A 16,831-nucleotide genomic window follows, 5' to 3' on the forward strand; every position below is an offset into this window, starting at 1 on the left:
GGAGGAGACTTTCAAATGAGTGGCTGTAGAACCAGAACTCAAGAGTGAGAGAGGGTTTAAGAGGCAAAGCAAGACACCTGTAAAGACCTTAGTATGGCCTCCTGTCATTCTTTGGTCCGTGCCTTAGTTTAAGGCCATATCCAACACAACACCAACTACAAAATCAACCATCAGATTTGAGTGCCAGAAGGAGGACTCTCCACCATCCCCCTAGCTGCACAAAAACATTGCAAATAAACCTACAAATACTAGACTTGCTGGGCTTGAAATTGCCTGGAGCTGGAAGCTACATGGCTTCTGGGTATTGCCTAGAAGGTGCCTGGTTAGCTTGACACCAACAGCTTCTAGGAACTACTTCTGTCTCCCCATGCAACCTGGTGCCACACAAATACAAAAATCAGACATTGTCCTGCGTCTGGGAATTTGCATGCATGTGAAATCGGAAATACATAAAGGGTATCTAAAATATGATTGGTCATATGTACTGGACACAAAGTTATAGTTTACATATCCTGTAGAAATTACATTTGTGACACGCAGTGAATTAGCTCCTCATTCTGCAGCAGTGTGAAAGAGCAAGTGAGACAGTATCACAAAAAAGTGGCAGCAGGGATTAACTTGTAGCAGCAGGAAAGAGAGAACAAGACCGATAGTTGCAGAACTAGATGTAGTGGTGGCAGTCCTGGTTGTAGTTAAATGTTAAATGTTAAAGGTATTTGTACCGCGCACCGTCACCAACGGAATTGGTCCCCAGGCGCTCTGGCGGATCTGCAAACGATAAGGGGGGATGGGTTAGTAAGGTGAAGAAGGAGTAGTCACAAACATAGGTAGAGACTAAATGAGAGGCAGCAGTATATTGAAAAAACTGAAAGACATTTAAAGAGGAAATAAAAGGACAAGCAATGCAACAAGGATGAACAAAGTTAAGAAATGCAAATCAACATGGCAAGCTCCTGAGAGCAATCAACGGAAACATTCAGCATTGCTCATTGGAAAATGAAAGCATGTTCTACCATCTTTCAGGCACTGCAGAGTGGCTTTTCTAACATGTACATCTCTCAATCGGCAATTTCTACACAAAAGTACATTTTTGTACCTGCATATCTTATGACCATGTTCTGCTGCTCATTTATTTAAGTCATCTATTAAATGCACACTATTTTGAGAGCTCCTGGGTCGTGATGAGTAACTCCTGATCAGAGGGCGCCTGCTCCACGAATTCCAACCTCAACCTTGTCCCTTGTTTCATGGGCTGAGATGGCAAGAAGCACTGCAAGCGATGTTCCTTGTCAAATCTTTGTTTTGTTTGGGACACCGGGCGCATACGCTAACATTTGGTGTTTGTTCTATTGAGCTGCTGGGAATGTCCAGAACCTAGCCTTATTGAGGACTGAAAAGAACTTTGATTTGTACTTTTCTCGTATATTTTGTGCGTGGCTATCCTGACTGCTATTGTACTTGCATAAGCACAACTGAAAGTGAATTGCTTTAGTTTGTTCTTATGACCCCTAATAAAGACATGTTGGGAAACCTATTCCACACCAGGCTCATCTCTGAACCTTCTGTGCCTCGTGCCAGCCCAGAAGGACCTTACTGGGTGCTTTATTTGTTGACCCCTTTTTCTTATGCTGGCCTTTCACCACAAGATCTGCAGGCTTTTCATTAAATGCTGGTGTCTAGGCTACAACCAAGCATATTTATTTATTTAATGGAAATTACAAAACATTTTAACATTGATTTACAGAGCGGAGGACCAGTTTCCTTAACTATAGATGGGAGGATGTGGGTATAAGACTAGATAATGCAGGGAGGTAGAAACATTAACCAGGGACAAGTAACAGAGATCATGATATAGGAAAGGCATAGTGAAGGAAGTGCTAAGTTTTAGGATGAAAGGGTGAGAGATACCCGCCGTGGGGTTGTTGTAGAGAGGTAGGGGGCGAGGAGAACAGAGAGATTTGGTGGCGTAGAATGCTATGCAAGTGATTCTTTAGAAAGGAGGAGAGCTGGGAGGTTGGATTTAAATACATAAAGAGTAGGATGTGAAGGTAGTGCAGAGAGGAAGAGCATTCCAGAGTAAGGGATTGAAGAGAGGAAGAGCGGTACGAGCGGTGGCAAGGAGGTGAGCCGATCATGATCGTAGGGAGCGAGAGGGAGAGTAGGGAGTGAGATGGGCCAATAGTGTGGGACAAGTCTGTGCATAGTTTGGAAGATGGGAATGCATTTATACTTTACCCTCTGTCTTGTAGATAGTCAGCCTAACTGACGACAAGCTGGGGAAGTGGAGGTGAAACAGGAAAAGGTTTAAAAAGTGTACAGACAACAAAGTTGAGGACTTTGTTGTCTTAGACTTGACTGCTAAGCCAAGATGCCCAATTGTTAACCCACCAAAGCGAAGTTTGGGAATGCTCCTGCTCAACAAGCAAGCCCAGTCTTGCTGAGGCACATCTGTGCTGCTCTTTGAATGTCTGCTCTGCCAGTGGCCTTTCACCCTCTAACAATAGTTTTGATATTGCCACCCAAATAGCCATGCACACACCTTTTTTGGACCAGTGGCTTTCCTAAAAACCATGCCATGTTCTCAGGTTACAAGAAATCAGGATTTCATGTCCCTCTCTTTCTTTCTCTTACATCAGCTTGTGCAGCTCCCTAAGCTGACCGAAATACAACCCTGTGAAACAGGTGTTGAGAAGGCAGACAATGGAACATGGAGTGAGTTGGCGACTTGCGGTGTCCTGTCAGTCACTGTGCTATGTTCTGTGAGGTGGGAATGTGAATAAAGGCTCACCTGTAGTCTGCTGTAGTCAATTGAGTATGCTCTGGCGAGGAAAAGGGCCAAAGTGGCACTGTGGGAACAAGCAGGACCAGGTGGATCTTTCAAGTGCATCACCTACAACTGTGGCTGAAACAAAGGCATATTACTCTACCCTCTTGGTTGCCCAGGTGTTTGCAGCTAAAAGCAAGGGCACTCTGGTATCCGAGATATTAATTTATTTCATTTGTATTGCGCACATACAGCACGGAGGCATTGAGGTGCTGTTACAGGTACAAGTCAATTGGTCAGACAGTGAAAAACAGTCCTGTTGTAGTTGTGTAACTAGGGCTAGGATGGGTACATTCCCAAGCAAAAATACAATTTCATTAAATAGTGGTAGGTCATAAAAGTTAAGCATACATTACAGTGAAGTAGTAGGGGGAAAATGAGTGACGCGAGGGTGGGGTAAGGTGGTTAGGAGTTTAGGAAAAGAGTTGGGTTTTGAGAGCTTTATGAACGGCCCAGTATGCCTTCTCAGCTCTTAAGGTGAGGGGGGAGGTTGTTCCAAAGTTTGGCAGCAGTGTAGGAGTAGAGCCTCCTGCTTTGGATCTTTTTACTTTAGGCACAATTAGACGATCAGTGTATAGTGTTCTGGTGGGCCTAGTGGAGTGAGCCTTGGTTGATCTTTGGGCGAGGTAAGTGGTGCTGTATTTGAGAGACGCTTGTGGGCAATGGTGAGTTTTTATAAAGTGATGCACTGAATAGGGAGCCAATGTGCTTCTCTTCTGGCTTTGGAAATGTGTTCTCTTTTCCGGATGATGAGGTCTGCTCTAAGAGCTTTGTTTTGTATGACTTGAAGTTTGTGGATATTTCTAGAAGAGGTGCCTGTGAATAAGACATTGCAGTGGACAATTCTTGAGCCAATGGTAAGGCAGTTGTTTTTGTAGAGAAAGGGTCTGCAAGCCTTAGGGCCTTGGTGGCGTAGGCTGCTGAGGAGGAAATGTCGCTTACTTGTTTAGACATAGTGAGTGATGCGTCAAGATGGACTCCTAGAGTCTTTACCGAGGTAGAGACGGGGATGGTGCAGTTGTCAATCTGGAAGGAGGAATATTGATTATTGAGGGCCTTAATGGAATTTGGGGTGCCAACAATCAGGATTTCTGTTTTGTCACTGTTGAGACAAAGGTAATTTGCTGCCATCCAGGGCTGGATTGTTGCATAGATCTTGTTAAGGGTGTTGGAATCATCGGTGTATTTGTTAAAGAGTGTAATCACGATTTGGGTACACTCTGCATAGTTAGTGTAGACTATGCCGAGTGAGTCTAGGATATTGAAGAGTGGTCTGGTAAAGATGTTGTAAACTGTTGGGGCAATGCAGGAACCTTGAGGTACTCTGCAAGCGATGGGAGAGAGAAAAGCGTTGGCAGTCTCTGAGAAGACCCTGGAAGGAGGCGAACAAGTAAGCGACAATGCCTCCTCAGCAGCCTATGCCACCAAGGCCCTTAAGGCTTGCAGACCCTTTCTCTATAAAAACAACTGCCTTACCATTGGCTCAAGAATTGTCTGGTAGCTGGTGAGGAGAAGTCGGCATAGTTGGGTGTGGCAGAGGATTTGGTGGTTGACCAAGTAAAATGCTGCAGAGAGGTCCAAGACGAGGAGAAGGGCAGAGTTGTCTTCATCTCTGATCATGACAAGCTGAATTTTCAGGTCGAGCAGGGCAGATTCAGTGATGTGCCTGGGGCGGAAGCCTAATTGCCGTATCCCTAGGATTTTGTTGTCTTCCAGGAATTGCTGCTGTACTTGCAGGTAGGCTGCATGGTCCAGGATTCTTAGTAAAAAGGGGACAGTGGTGATTGCCCTGTAGTTGGAGGGAATGGCTGGGTCTAGGTTGATTGATTTTCTTTTCTATTTATTTTTTTATTCTTTTAGGGGAGGGAGGCCCCAGTTGTCGTGCTGGCTCGGATAGTGCTTTTTTCAAAGGATGCATTTATGAAGGCTGTGATGAGGGGGGGGGGATATTACGTCTGCACAATCTTTGATGAGGAAAGCAGGGCATATATCACCTTTGCACTTTGAGGGTTTCAAGCCTTTAATAAGTTGTAAGCCTTCACTTACTGAGATGTCTCTGAAGAAGAATTGAGAGGAGGAGAAAGTGGGGTGTATGGTGGTGGACTACCGATCTTGTCTAAGGCTATTGGATCTTTGTAAAATTTTATCTTTTGCGCAGTGATTTTTCAAGTTCAAGGTGTCGATTTTGCCTAAGCGTGCAGCTTGGATATCTGAGCACCACGTTTTGTCCTGGTGATGGTTGTGGGGGGTGGGGCAGGAGACTCTAATTCTCTAAAACTGATGAAAATGTCTTTAACATCAGAGTTATCTTTGCTGATTCTTGCATTGAATGAGTTGGATTTGGCTACGATTATGGTGGATTTATAGAGTCTTGATATACTAGTAAATTCATTTTTGTAAAGTGTCAGTGGGAGTTTTCAGCCACGTTAATTGGGCTTGTCTTTTCTTGTTGTGGAGAGTGAGGAGCAGGGGAGCCGATTTATGAATTTCCTCGGGGAGTGCCCAAATATAGAGAAGTAACATCACTGGCAGTTATATGACCGCATTTGCACGTAGTCGCCAACTTGGTGCAAGGAGGTGGCGCAGAACAGTGGAAACATTGTTTAGCATATACAAAAGTCAAGTAAGAAGGAGATTTAAGCCTCCCAGTTGCATTCCAGTGAGCCATCGCTGCCCCTACTCCACCCCTCTATAATCATCCAGGGTGGAGCAGCCCTCTAAAGGCATAGCAACACAACTAGGATGGGAGAACGACATACTCGCTAAACACAAGGTACAGTTGCAAGGTGGAGTACCACCACCAACAACATGTTCCCAATTCAAGGGAAAACAAGAAGTAAAGAAGTTTCCTGATTAAAAAGGACAACAGTGCTTTGTCATGATCAACATCATACCCTTCATACCGCAGCATGATCGTCACCACAAAGGTGGTCTACATGCCCACCTGAAGCTAGAGCAGGTTTTCCACTAGACTGTATTGCTGTACCAGAAGGACCCTCTGGAAGTTAGGTCACTGCACACTGGAACAGGAGAAACTACTACCCCTGAGAACCGGACACACTTACTATTGGACAGCAATATTGTTTTGGGTCCACCTTCTGTTTGAATATATATTATGCTTTTTACCCATTTGTTGTGTTTTTAATTAACATGAATAAAGCCACATGACAACATGTAAATCCTTATAGCAAAATGTTAAACCAAAAATAAAATAATTGTGGCTTTAATTTTTACACTCCGAATGCTAAACCCTAAGTCCCAGAATGCAAGATAATGTCAACCTGAAAAATCTATTTAAGCCCACTATACTTTCAGTGGTTTTAAGACATGTAATAAACATAGATATGCAGATTCTTTCTCACAAACCTCTGGCTCATTGTTAATCATGTTGTTGAAAACATTTAATTAGTGACATGAAGCGACTTAATTTTTTCTCATCCCAATATAGCCTTTAAATGGATGCTTTGAGTTGCTCACTTTAACTGTCACAGATTTGCAAGGTAACTGGTGCTTTGCAAGCTCTTTGAGTAGGAAACTGGAAACGTTCAATCATACATATGAAAGGCAATCACTGCAACTTACTGTGTTTACAATTGCAACCTGTGTACCTTCACGACCTGCAGCATAGCCAGAAGAAACGGACGAGAACCCACTGAACTTGTTGCCTGTGATGGACCCAGGAGTGATGATACCAGCTTCACAAGGGACAACAGCGTTAATGAAGCAAGCAGGAAGAGAAACGAGAGACTAGAGAAGATAGGAAAAAGCTGAAAGAGCAAGGGAGAGAGAGGCAGAGAGGGAGCTCTGTGAAGAGGAACCCACAAGGATACCTGAATGGAGCCGTGGCGGTAGTAACAAATGGCTCTGCAGAGAGGTGAGGCTCCCAACCAGGTTCAGAGAGACTAACTGAACTATATGACTTTGAGGACCTTCTACGGGGGAGGAATGTGGTATCCTGATCTTACGGGAGATTAAGTGAGATCAGGAAATGAGAGCAGGTGCATGGGGGCACTAACCCGCATTCAGACGGAGAGGAAGACCCGTGCTCCTGACCAGACCAGTCCTGCTCCATGCCATGGCAGAAACAACATACATACTGCATTTAACTTTTCAGCTACTTGCACTTTGTTGAAACAAGAAGAATAAATACAAAAAGTAAAAATCTGAAGATGTGACTTTTCATTACTCATCCGCTCAAGAACACCACAATGGCCGTCTCATACATGGCAGGAGTAAACATGAAAGCTCCGGCTGCAAGTCGGAGAGGGTGCACTCTGCCATGAAAGGACGACAAACGAACTACACTTTGTCAAAAGCACGGGCTGCAGCTGCGAGATTGTCTTGGCTACGAGGCTAAAGGGCGGTTTTTTGTAAACATTCCATCATGCATATGATTGGGATAGGTAGGGCCTGGGCAATTGGCATGGGGTGGATTATCCTGATGTAATTGGACAGTGCCAGTGGCAGGTTTTGCACGAGACCGAACAGGGGGGGCAGATATTCCCTGGTGCAATGAAGGGACTAGAGTTGCCTGGGGTCAGATTATAGGGTTAGGTAACTGCCTCTCGGGGTGGACGGGGGCAAAGACTCCCTTCACAGATAGTATCACAGCAAGGATTTCCGGGGCAGATAGCACTGCATCAGATGTTCTCAGGTGGAATAAATTGGGCACAGGTATTCCCTGGGCAGATATCACAAGGACAGGTATTCCAGCTGCAACTACCACAGGGTCCTGCACGAGGAGGAGCCATATGAGCCTCTGTTCACCCCTGTGCCAGATGTGGGGCAGGCAGCCCCTTGGCAGATGCTGCAGGACATTGATGCGATTTAATAGATGCGTGCACCCAGAGGAGTGAAAGGGACAGTGTTGAGAAAGTGAGAGACTGAAAATAAGATGGGGGGGAACCGTGTGCGAAAACAGCAAGCATGCACGTTTAGCAAATAGAATATTGTGAGAAATTAAGGTTGGGAGGTCAAATTAGACGACATTGGAAAAACAGCGAATATCAGACAATATTGAGATATCTAGGTCCGGCAATAAACTTGCAGAGAAATTCACTGAAAATAGGTGAAAGGGTAGTATGAGCAATAAGAATTGTAGAAGGGCCAGGAATAAACACAGGGGAATGTAGGCCATGCAGGATACGGATTATACAAGTATTGTAATAAATGTGTATCTAAGTGTGCAGATGGGAGTTGCACAGAATAAGAATCAACATGCATTGGTGAGTGCACTGAAAATAATAGATGAGCAAACTATTGAAAGAGAAAGGAATTATAACAAAGCGAAAATAAACGTTTGCTGGGGAATGCACGTGTAAATGGAATTAAATAGTGGGAAAGGGGAGTTATGAAAAAAACATGCTCTTGCTGGCTAGCGGGTAAGATAGCTCAGCAGGCTGAGTGCATGCTGTTGTATTCTGAGTGTGATTCGCAGGTTCAAATCCTGGCAGGGCCAACTTAGCCTTTCATACCTCAAAGTTGCCTCCCTGATCTCTACCCTCCTCTATGGACCTTGTACTATTATGTTGCTTTTAGACCTTGTTACCTCTCTTTTACTCTGCACTGTACTGTTTTCTCTGCTCACCAAATTGTACCAGTGCCGTGATACTTACGGGTTTGGGCGATGTCAATAAATTCAATAAATAAATAACGCTCATTAAATGAGTGCAGACTTCGGCTGGGTGATACATTTTATGTAAATGTGTTCTCTGTACAGTGCTTTAGCGAAAGCGATATATAAATAGCCTATCCTTACACAAATCCCCCCCATATAAGAACACTTATATTGCACTCATGTTATACTCCCCCGATGTAAGAATATTTATGTTGGCTTTGACCGTAACACCAGTAAAATAAAAACCCAAGTGAAAATAAGGAAACATGCCCTCCCCATGTAAGAACACTCATGTTGCTTTTGACCTTCATGCAAGTACAACATTCCATGGCACAGTAAGACCCAGCCAGACCACCCCCACTCCAACCCCACAGTCACATAAACACATTCAAGTTGGCTTTCCTTTGCCCAAAAACGGCAGTAAAACATGCCATGCTCTTGTAAACAAATGTTCATGCTCCAATGCCCTTCTCCAGGACCCATCTTGCATACACACAGATGCACAGAGATATGGACACATTCAGACACATGCACCCGCTCAGCTGATCTGTCATTCACACAGCACCCAGAACATTTAGACAGTGCGCTCATTAACATGCGCAGTCACACCCATGTACACCATTCACACTGCATTAATTCATAGGTGTGCACTTACAAACACACCCTAGCATACAAACCTACAACCACTTACACACTCCCTCGCATGCATGCACGCATACATTCATTCATACATACATGCATGTATAAATACAATCCCTGCTTGCAAACAAATACACTTTTTTTTAAAGTTAATGCTGTTAATTGGCAGCATGGGCCATGTAAAACCTGACCCAGCAGTTAAGCCTTCAGCTGCAACATAGGAGAGGGGGGGACCACTAATATCCCCAGGGCAGGCTTTTGTCCTCTGCCGTCACTTCAATGCCTGTTTTCTCACCTCAGAGAGCAGTGTGTTTGCTTAAGTAAACTCAACGAGGTGAAAAATGTGACCGGTTCTTGCTGGCCTAGTGAGTCTGGGCGTAAAAGCAGACACTCTCAGTGGCACGGACCGGGCTGGCGGAGAGGGAGGCATGTGTCTTCTCTCCGCCCCAGCCCGGATGGGGCTCAGCCCTGAACTCATTCTACTGGTGGGTGCCTGGCCCCCAGATCACCCGCATACTCAGCGCCCCTGGTGAGAAGGTTGGGTGTGAACCAGGAGTTTGAATGGCTCACTGTTTTGGATTTATGAGGATCTAGAGGGGCTATGGTATTCACAGCATTTGCCGAGGATTGGGGTGTATGTATCTGCTAGAGAGTTGGGGTTGGCCTCGAAGGGGGGCTGCAGGGCAGGGGTGTAGAGCATAGGCAGCATGTTGTCTCTAGTGAGCTTCCTGGAGCTGTGAGTTCTAGCTGGTGTTAAAGCATTGGGAGTGGTTTTAGGTTTAGAGGACTGTGATATGGAGAAATTGATGATATGGTGATCCGTCCAAGGCCCGGTGTGATGGCAATTGTGGTGATCTCACAGTTGTGGTCAGCAATCCAGTCAAGGGTGCATCCTTTCCTGTGTGTGGTGTTAGTGATGTGCTGACAGAAGCCTAGGGTGTTAAGGGCATCATGAAGGTAAGATGCTTGAGTGTTGTTGTAGTTGTGCAGGCCAAGGATCAAGTCTCCTAATAGGATGATTTTGGATGTGGCTTTTAAATTGTCCTGGAGAATGTGCAGTATGTTGGATTCAAAGTTGAGAAGGGGGCCGGGTGGGCAGTAGATGAGGTGAAGGGTGATCATACAGGTGGGTGAGGGTGAGAGTTTGAGGGAGAGGAGGTCAGTATTTCCCTCAATGGCGGTACTGCATCGTTTGAGGGCAGGGAATCTTTTGCTATCCGTGCGACTTCACCTCCTCTGGAAGCGAGTCTGTCCTTTCGCAGAATGGTGTACCCGGAGGGCAGCGCTAGTGAGAGGGCAGAGCCGCATGCCTCATGAAGCCAAGTCTCTGAGATGGCTAGAGTGTCAAGATTGTGTTTGGTGATTAAGTCGAAGATGTCTAGTGCGCGGGCAGGAAGAGAGCAAGCATTGATGAGGGTGCAGGTCAGGAAGGGCAGAGTGACTGTCATGTGGCCGAGAGTGTTGGAGATTGAGGGGGACCCTGTATGGGAGGGAAATGAGAAATGGGAGTGTCAAGAGGTTGGTAGCTGGGTGCGAGCTTGTTTGGGGGGGCTATTGCAAAATGTGGTGGTCTCCTTTATTAGGTGTGGAGGAAGGTCATGGTTAGGCAGTTTTTGGGTCTTGTGGCGATGCAGGAGTATGATGTGGTGAGGTTTAGTAAGTGTGGTGTTGTGTCTGGGCTTTTGGAAACCAGTATGGGTGTGGTGTTGTGGTAAAGAGGACACCTGTGAGCTCATCGTCGGTGTGGATGAGTGCAGCGCCTAGCATGCCCGAGGTTGGGTGCAGCATAGTGTACTTGTCAGGAATGCGGCTGAAAGGTGGTACTATGATATTACTTGCTAACTTGCTACAGGGCAGAAGATGTTAGAAGGTACGAGAGGGTGATCAACCTACGGGTCAGTGGTAAGGCTGGTGCGAAGCCTCAGTCTAGAATTTCTAGTCTGTAAACTTAGGGGAGTAGTTTGTGGGGGTTTGGTACCCAAGCAGGAGCATAGTCGGGCCTTTCTGTTCTTTAACCTGTTGCCAGTGGGGGATAACTGGCCGCACATAGCGCGTGGGGGGTGGTGTTCCAGTGCATCTTGTGGGCTGTGATGGGAGGGGGAGGTGTAGTAGTGCTGCTTGTGATTTTGGGGGTGGAGACCCCCCTCAGAGTGCACAAAGCGCATGGGCATTTCTTGTTGGGGAGCAGACAAGGGCTGTTGTGCAAGTCTGATAGAGGCGAGCATGATGTAGGCAATTCTCTTGGCGAGTGTGTTGCAGAGTGGGTGGCTAAGGATTTAGTTGCTGGATACCTCTCTGTTGTTCGATGCCTTTTTGTCTTCTGCGCATGCGTGCACAAAGAGGATCCTGGGGGTTGGAGTTTAGTGTGTATGGCTCTTTCTCCGTGGGGCTGTAGAGCGAATCACTTAGCCGCAGGGAGTGACGGTAAGAGGAGTATACTCCGGGGGTTCTGGTGAGCGCTTGCAGTGTCGGAGTCACAGATTTCAAACTAGTGTTGGCGTTGGATGGGCCGTGGCTACAGGAGCAATAGCTGGGTGAGCACATGCACGGCTCAGTTGTGTAAGGACTGCATGGTGAGGTAAGCTTTCTGAGCTCACAATGGGCAGGAGAATCACTGAATGGCACTTCAGGCGGACATAGCGAAATGCAAATACATTAGTGGATGAGAGCCTGCTGATTATAGGATCTTTGCAATCCAGAAGAGTCTTACAAGCGTGCAACAGAGACAAATGAGGAACAGTGCGTGTATATCTTAAGACGCTGTGAGTAGCGTTAATCCCTGATTTAACTACACATTGCATTGCAGGATTGAGGGATGTGCTAGGAGGTGGAATGGGGATGAACTTGTGGCAGTACGATCGAGCATACTGTTTTACATAAATATTTTCATTCGGTAGCGGACGGACATATATGGTATTAGCATTGTTGGCGCAGTGGGCTACAGTCTTGGGTACAATCATTGTTCCATAGTTCAATACCTGATGCGAAGCATGCCTAACTTTGCGGTCAACGCTGCTGAGACCAGCGTAGACTGCTGGTAGAGGCCTTGAGTGTTGGCCTTCTGTGGGTCCTATTGACCCACAGAAGGCTAACTTTATAATAGATCTATCCTTATTGGCAGCCTCAATGTAAAAGGGCCACCTTTTGTTATCTTGGATGTGAATTGGGGTGCAATTATGCCATATATGAGAAGGAAACTTATTGTGGACGTTTTCGAGGTGGAGCTGAGTAGAAGTGATTTGCTCTCAGTGTTGTAGTCTTAGATAGCATTTGAACATCAGTAAGGTCTTTGTTTATATGCATGATTCCTTCTCCTCGCTTGGCAGTTCCATTAGCGTGTATAGCTGTCATGGCCACAGGCCCCAGAACACAAAAACCACACCATCTAGTGATGGGGCAATGGGTCACTTGACTCCCTTATGTCCCTTTGGGACCCATAAACACAGGCGCCCTGGCTGGACTCAGTCCTGGTGCCTTTGGCGCCAGGCTCATATAGTGATGTGAGCAGGAACACTTTATTTCAGTGCAGGAGTGCTTTTATTTTACAAGAACTTTCCAGGAGCTGAAAGCCTTTATTCCAGAGAACATCCTCATGTCCTGACTCTTTAGGTGTGGCTCCCTAGGCCTGGTCTTCATGTGCTGACTCATCGGGTGTGGCAGGCAGGCTGCTCCTGGTGGGCGTGGCTTCAGCAGCTCAGTTATATAAGCTGCTCCATCCTTAAGGCCGGGGCTTTGCGTTACTGTGCACTCGCGTGCAATGTGACGCTCACCGCCGCTTGGACCAGTTTACTTACCTTTGAAACCAGGTGTTCTCCTGCATACTCACCTCCAGGAAACCGGTTCTTCATTGCTTCAGCTGCAGACTCATCTCCTGATATCCAGTGATCTTGATCCCGGGCCGCAGCACCGCACTCCGCATCCATGAGCTCAGACCCTGTGAAGAAGAAGAAACCAAAGTTAGAACATCCGTCCTAGGGCCGCGCCACATTTGAAATCTGCATGCTCCCTAGTTAACAACTTATCAGCTACTGTACCGCTGCAGCTTCGTTCGTCATTCCCTTCGGCTGTCGCCTCGAGCTCCGCATCTTCTGCCCGGCCGGCAACATCACATGCAAGGGAAGAAAGCAAAAGAGCAAACATTAAAAAGTGGAACGGACAGCAATACAACAAAAACAGACGAGGAAAGACAAAGGCAAACAGGAACACTTACCTGAAGTATAGTGGCTTAGTCACAGCAGGACTGCACTACCACGTGCAAGGGACCAGTGAAGGAACTCGGTCCAGATCATACAAGCGCCCCTGCCAGAAGCAGCAGGACGGAGTGCTCGCCAAAACTAATCAACAGGAGCAGTCCCGAGCAGCATCACCTATTGCCACCAGTCACCACATAAGCGCAGAGGGCGAAGTCAGACCCGAGCGACCTCACCCACGGGAGGGCTGCAACGGTGACCCAACGCCTCCGCAGAGACCAGGTGAGCGTAACAATAATCTTGTAGTCCATTATGATGGCTTGCGTCTAACATCAGGTTAATCCTCTGTGAGCCAGGCCTTTGTGAATAATAGGCCTGCTTTGTCCTCCTGGAGAAGGTTGGGAATCTGTGGATTGTTTTGCTATGGAGCAGGGGTTGATAAAAAGGAGCCTGGTTATTTTTTTTTGTAATTCACAAGGGCAATGTAGTTTATCCGGGTTGTTCTTTCTTTGGGAGTACAACGTTCTTAGTTTCATTAGTCCCCCAAGAGACTGACCAGGTGCCTCCTGTGGTTGGGATGTTCCTCTTTTTGCATTTAAAAGGTGTGGTAGAGTGGTGTTTTGTGATCTGTGCTGACTCTGGGAAAGAGACAATTCTTGTTATTTGCCTGTTTAAGCGGTCCAGGTAAAATGTGGGGTTGTCCTAGATGAGTCCTCGAGGTTGGTGTTGCTTCTCTTGCGTTGGTGTGGGGCTGTGTATGTTGCATTGATTGCTGGTGGGACCAGGGGCTAGTCTGTTCCTGGTGCATGTCAACATCTGACGAGTTACCTTGAGATGATCAAGGTCAGTGATTTTATGGAAGGGTTTTTACAGCTGAGGTTTTTGGTTTATGGATTTAGTAGGGTCTTTAGTGTCTTAAAAGAAGACTAGCTTTTCCTGGCCTCTCCAGCTTATTTCCAACTATTGTACCCTTCCTTAGCCATTGGCCTTACTCGTGGTAGCCAGGGAAACTTTTAGTATTTCTGGAAAGTAAAGACTTTAGGATGGTAACGGGTTGGTTGGAGGTGGGGAGGACTGCTCTCCTGCCGTTAGTGGTTCGACTTTGAAGAGAGGAAGGAGCCTGTGCTGGGGAGGTCTTGTCGCAATATGGGGCTGAGCAGAGGTATACATAGAGCCGTCGAGCTGGCAGCACCTGGGGTCTGTCTACAGTGGGGGTGCCCAGGACGATGGCGGGGTGCAAATGGTGAAGAAGCTTTCCTGTTGTACTTCAAGAAACGTCCTTAATTGGATACAACACAACATGTGGCAGAATGCCTGGCAGAACAATGAAGTTAGGAGAGCTCTGCTTTGTAAATACAAGATGAGGCTTGGTATTCCCCACAGTGGCTATTTCAAGTCTAATCAAAATCGTTTTCATTTCAACTACGTATCCAAGTGATACTGTTAACACATCATATTCTAGATCCCACACCCTTTTGTGTTTTGAATGAATAAATAAAATTAGTGATACGTGCTAACACACAATACAGATACTTATCATAGAGCTCTCTCTTTTTGTGCTAATGCCGCTGTCATTAGTGAAGGTTGCTTGTAGTGGTGTAACGCACCCAACACATTTGTTGGGTGGCTGAAAACTAGTTCACTCAAGGATCAGATCACACATATTGGAACAGTCTAGTATACTACCAATGTGATAGGAGGCTTCTAGGTCTATAAGGAATTACACAGCTCAACGCTCCCTGTGTCACAGCCTGATTTAACCAATATTCTTCAATGACTGCATAGTTCTGTTTCCTACAAACTACTCAAATGCACTTACAAGGCTCTGTTTTTTTCCTAGCAGCAGCCACTGCTTACAATACCCATAATGGCGGCCATAATGGATACGTTCAGGAAGTGCCACCAGGGAACGGAGCCAGCTACTGTGCAACCAATCACCCCGTAGAGGACAGTTACCACACGGCGAGGTCACAGCCTATTCAGACTGGGTACGGCTTTCAGCAAGAAAGTGCACAGCCGTGTCCACAACCGCCTATTGCAGAGCCCACGCAACATCATTCCCGTAAGTGGAACCTCCATTTCTGCAGTCCGAGTCACCAGCTTGTCTTCCTTGGTAATAATGTAAGAAATTAAGTGCCAATATTAAGTAAACATAATCCCTGGCTCACAACTTTAATTTCCACAGAATTTAATTTTTTTAAAGTTAACAGAAAAGGACTTCAGGCTTCTTTTTGGCAAGAAATTACAGAATACTGGCGTATGTGGCCAAGGGCACAGACGCTGTCTCCTCCGCCCATTAAAGAATTCTGCTAGAATAAGATGTGTGGGGTGTGAAAATGAACCTTTTCCCAAGGGTGCTGTAGAAATCTGAATACTAATAAGGTACTGCAGATTGGGTGCCCGTGGGCTGCCCCTGTACGAACATTGAATGGCTAGTACTTTCAGCGCAAACCATTTATGTGACTTTCCTAGCTGGGGGTATGCACAGCATCCTTGACGTGTGTAGACCCAACAAGGCAGAATACTTTGGTCCTTACTTACAGTATTAGAACAACTTCGCTTAGAACTGGCTGATACAACAAAGTGAATCCAGCTATTGTGATTCAGATGTGCTCTTGCGTTTCTTCATTATCAGGAGAGATGGTCACCTAATAAAAGTGATTTTTATACTGAGTGGGTGTTTAGATCACATATAATCAGCAGACACACGTTTCGTATGCATTCCAGCCCAGCGGTATTGAAAGCTAACCAGCATCTAATCCGACAATTGCATCTGCCAGAACAAACGGTTGTATGCGATATTCTTGGATATTAAAGGCTGCACACAAAAAAAGACAAGATTTCTTTTATTTTCCGGCCGATTTGGCACAGCCTTTAATATTTGTTAAAATCACTGTTCACCCTTCTGCCCTTTAAAATCAATACCCCACCCCTAAAATAGGGGGTTTCAACACCCGAACCCTCTTTACTCTGCCGCACCTTCCCTGCCATAACCATTCCTGACCAACCACCCCTCCCCTCAAAGACAGACAAACACAAACTCCCAAACACAATAACACACACACACTTACTCGCCAGCTCCCCTCAACTAAACAAACACTTCTCCACCCAAGCATACTTACCTTCCCACCAGCCTCCTCCCCTCCACACGCAGACATTACTGCCCAACATACACACAGGCACACAAACACTTATCTCATGGCTGCAACTTCTGTCTTCCCTTGCCCGCTCTGGACGCGCCAGTTAACCCCTACGTGCACTTATGTGCGTCCAGGGGCGTGACAGTTTCATTTAGAAAGACCACTCTGAGCAGTCTCAGAGCTGTCTTTCTAAAGAGGCCTTTTTTGTTTGTGAATAAACAAAAAAGACCTTTTCGTTCCACACGGAAAAAACAGAAGCCTGTGTGATCTGTACCAAGTTATGATTTTGAAATAGTCTGAGCCGTGAGGAAGTTCCCTGTGTGTGAAGAACGTGCCAGCTGATTATATATGATCGAAAAACACACTAAAAATAAGAATCACATTTGATGAGTGACTATCTCTCATTTCCTAATTACATAAA

At 46.0% G+C, this 16,831-nt stretch overlaps 1 protein-coding gene across 3 annotated transcripts in view; it reads left to right on the forward strand.

The window, feature by feature from the left end:
* IRF7 (interferon regulatory factor 7) overlaps window positions 1-16,831 on the forward strand; it is a 77,062-nt gene that overhangs the window by 43,076 nt on the left and 17,155 nt on the right. For 2 of the 3 annotated variants that reach the window (XM_069624048.1, XM_069624049.1), the window contains exon 9: window positions 15,111-15,332. In XM_069624048.1, coding sequence (XP_069480149.1) covers window positions 15,111-15,332 — 222 coding nt within the window. The remainder of the gene's footprint in view (window positions 1-15,110; window positions 15,333-16,831) is intronic. The other variant, XM_069624050.1, reaches the window with a different exon arrangement.

Source organism: Ambystoma mexicanum, chromosome 11, assembly GCF_040938575.1.
Source record: "Ambystoma mexicanum isolate Mex_15411 chromosome 11, UKY_AmexF1_1, whole genome shotgun sequence".
NCBI lineage: Eukaryota > Metazoa > Chordata > Amphibia > Caudata > Ambystomatidae > Ambystoma > Ambystoma mexicanum.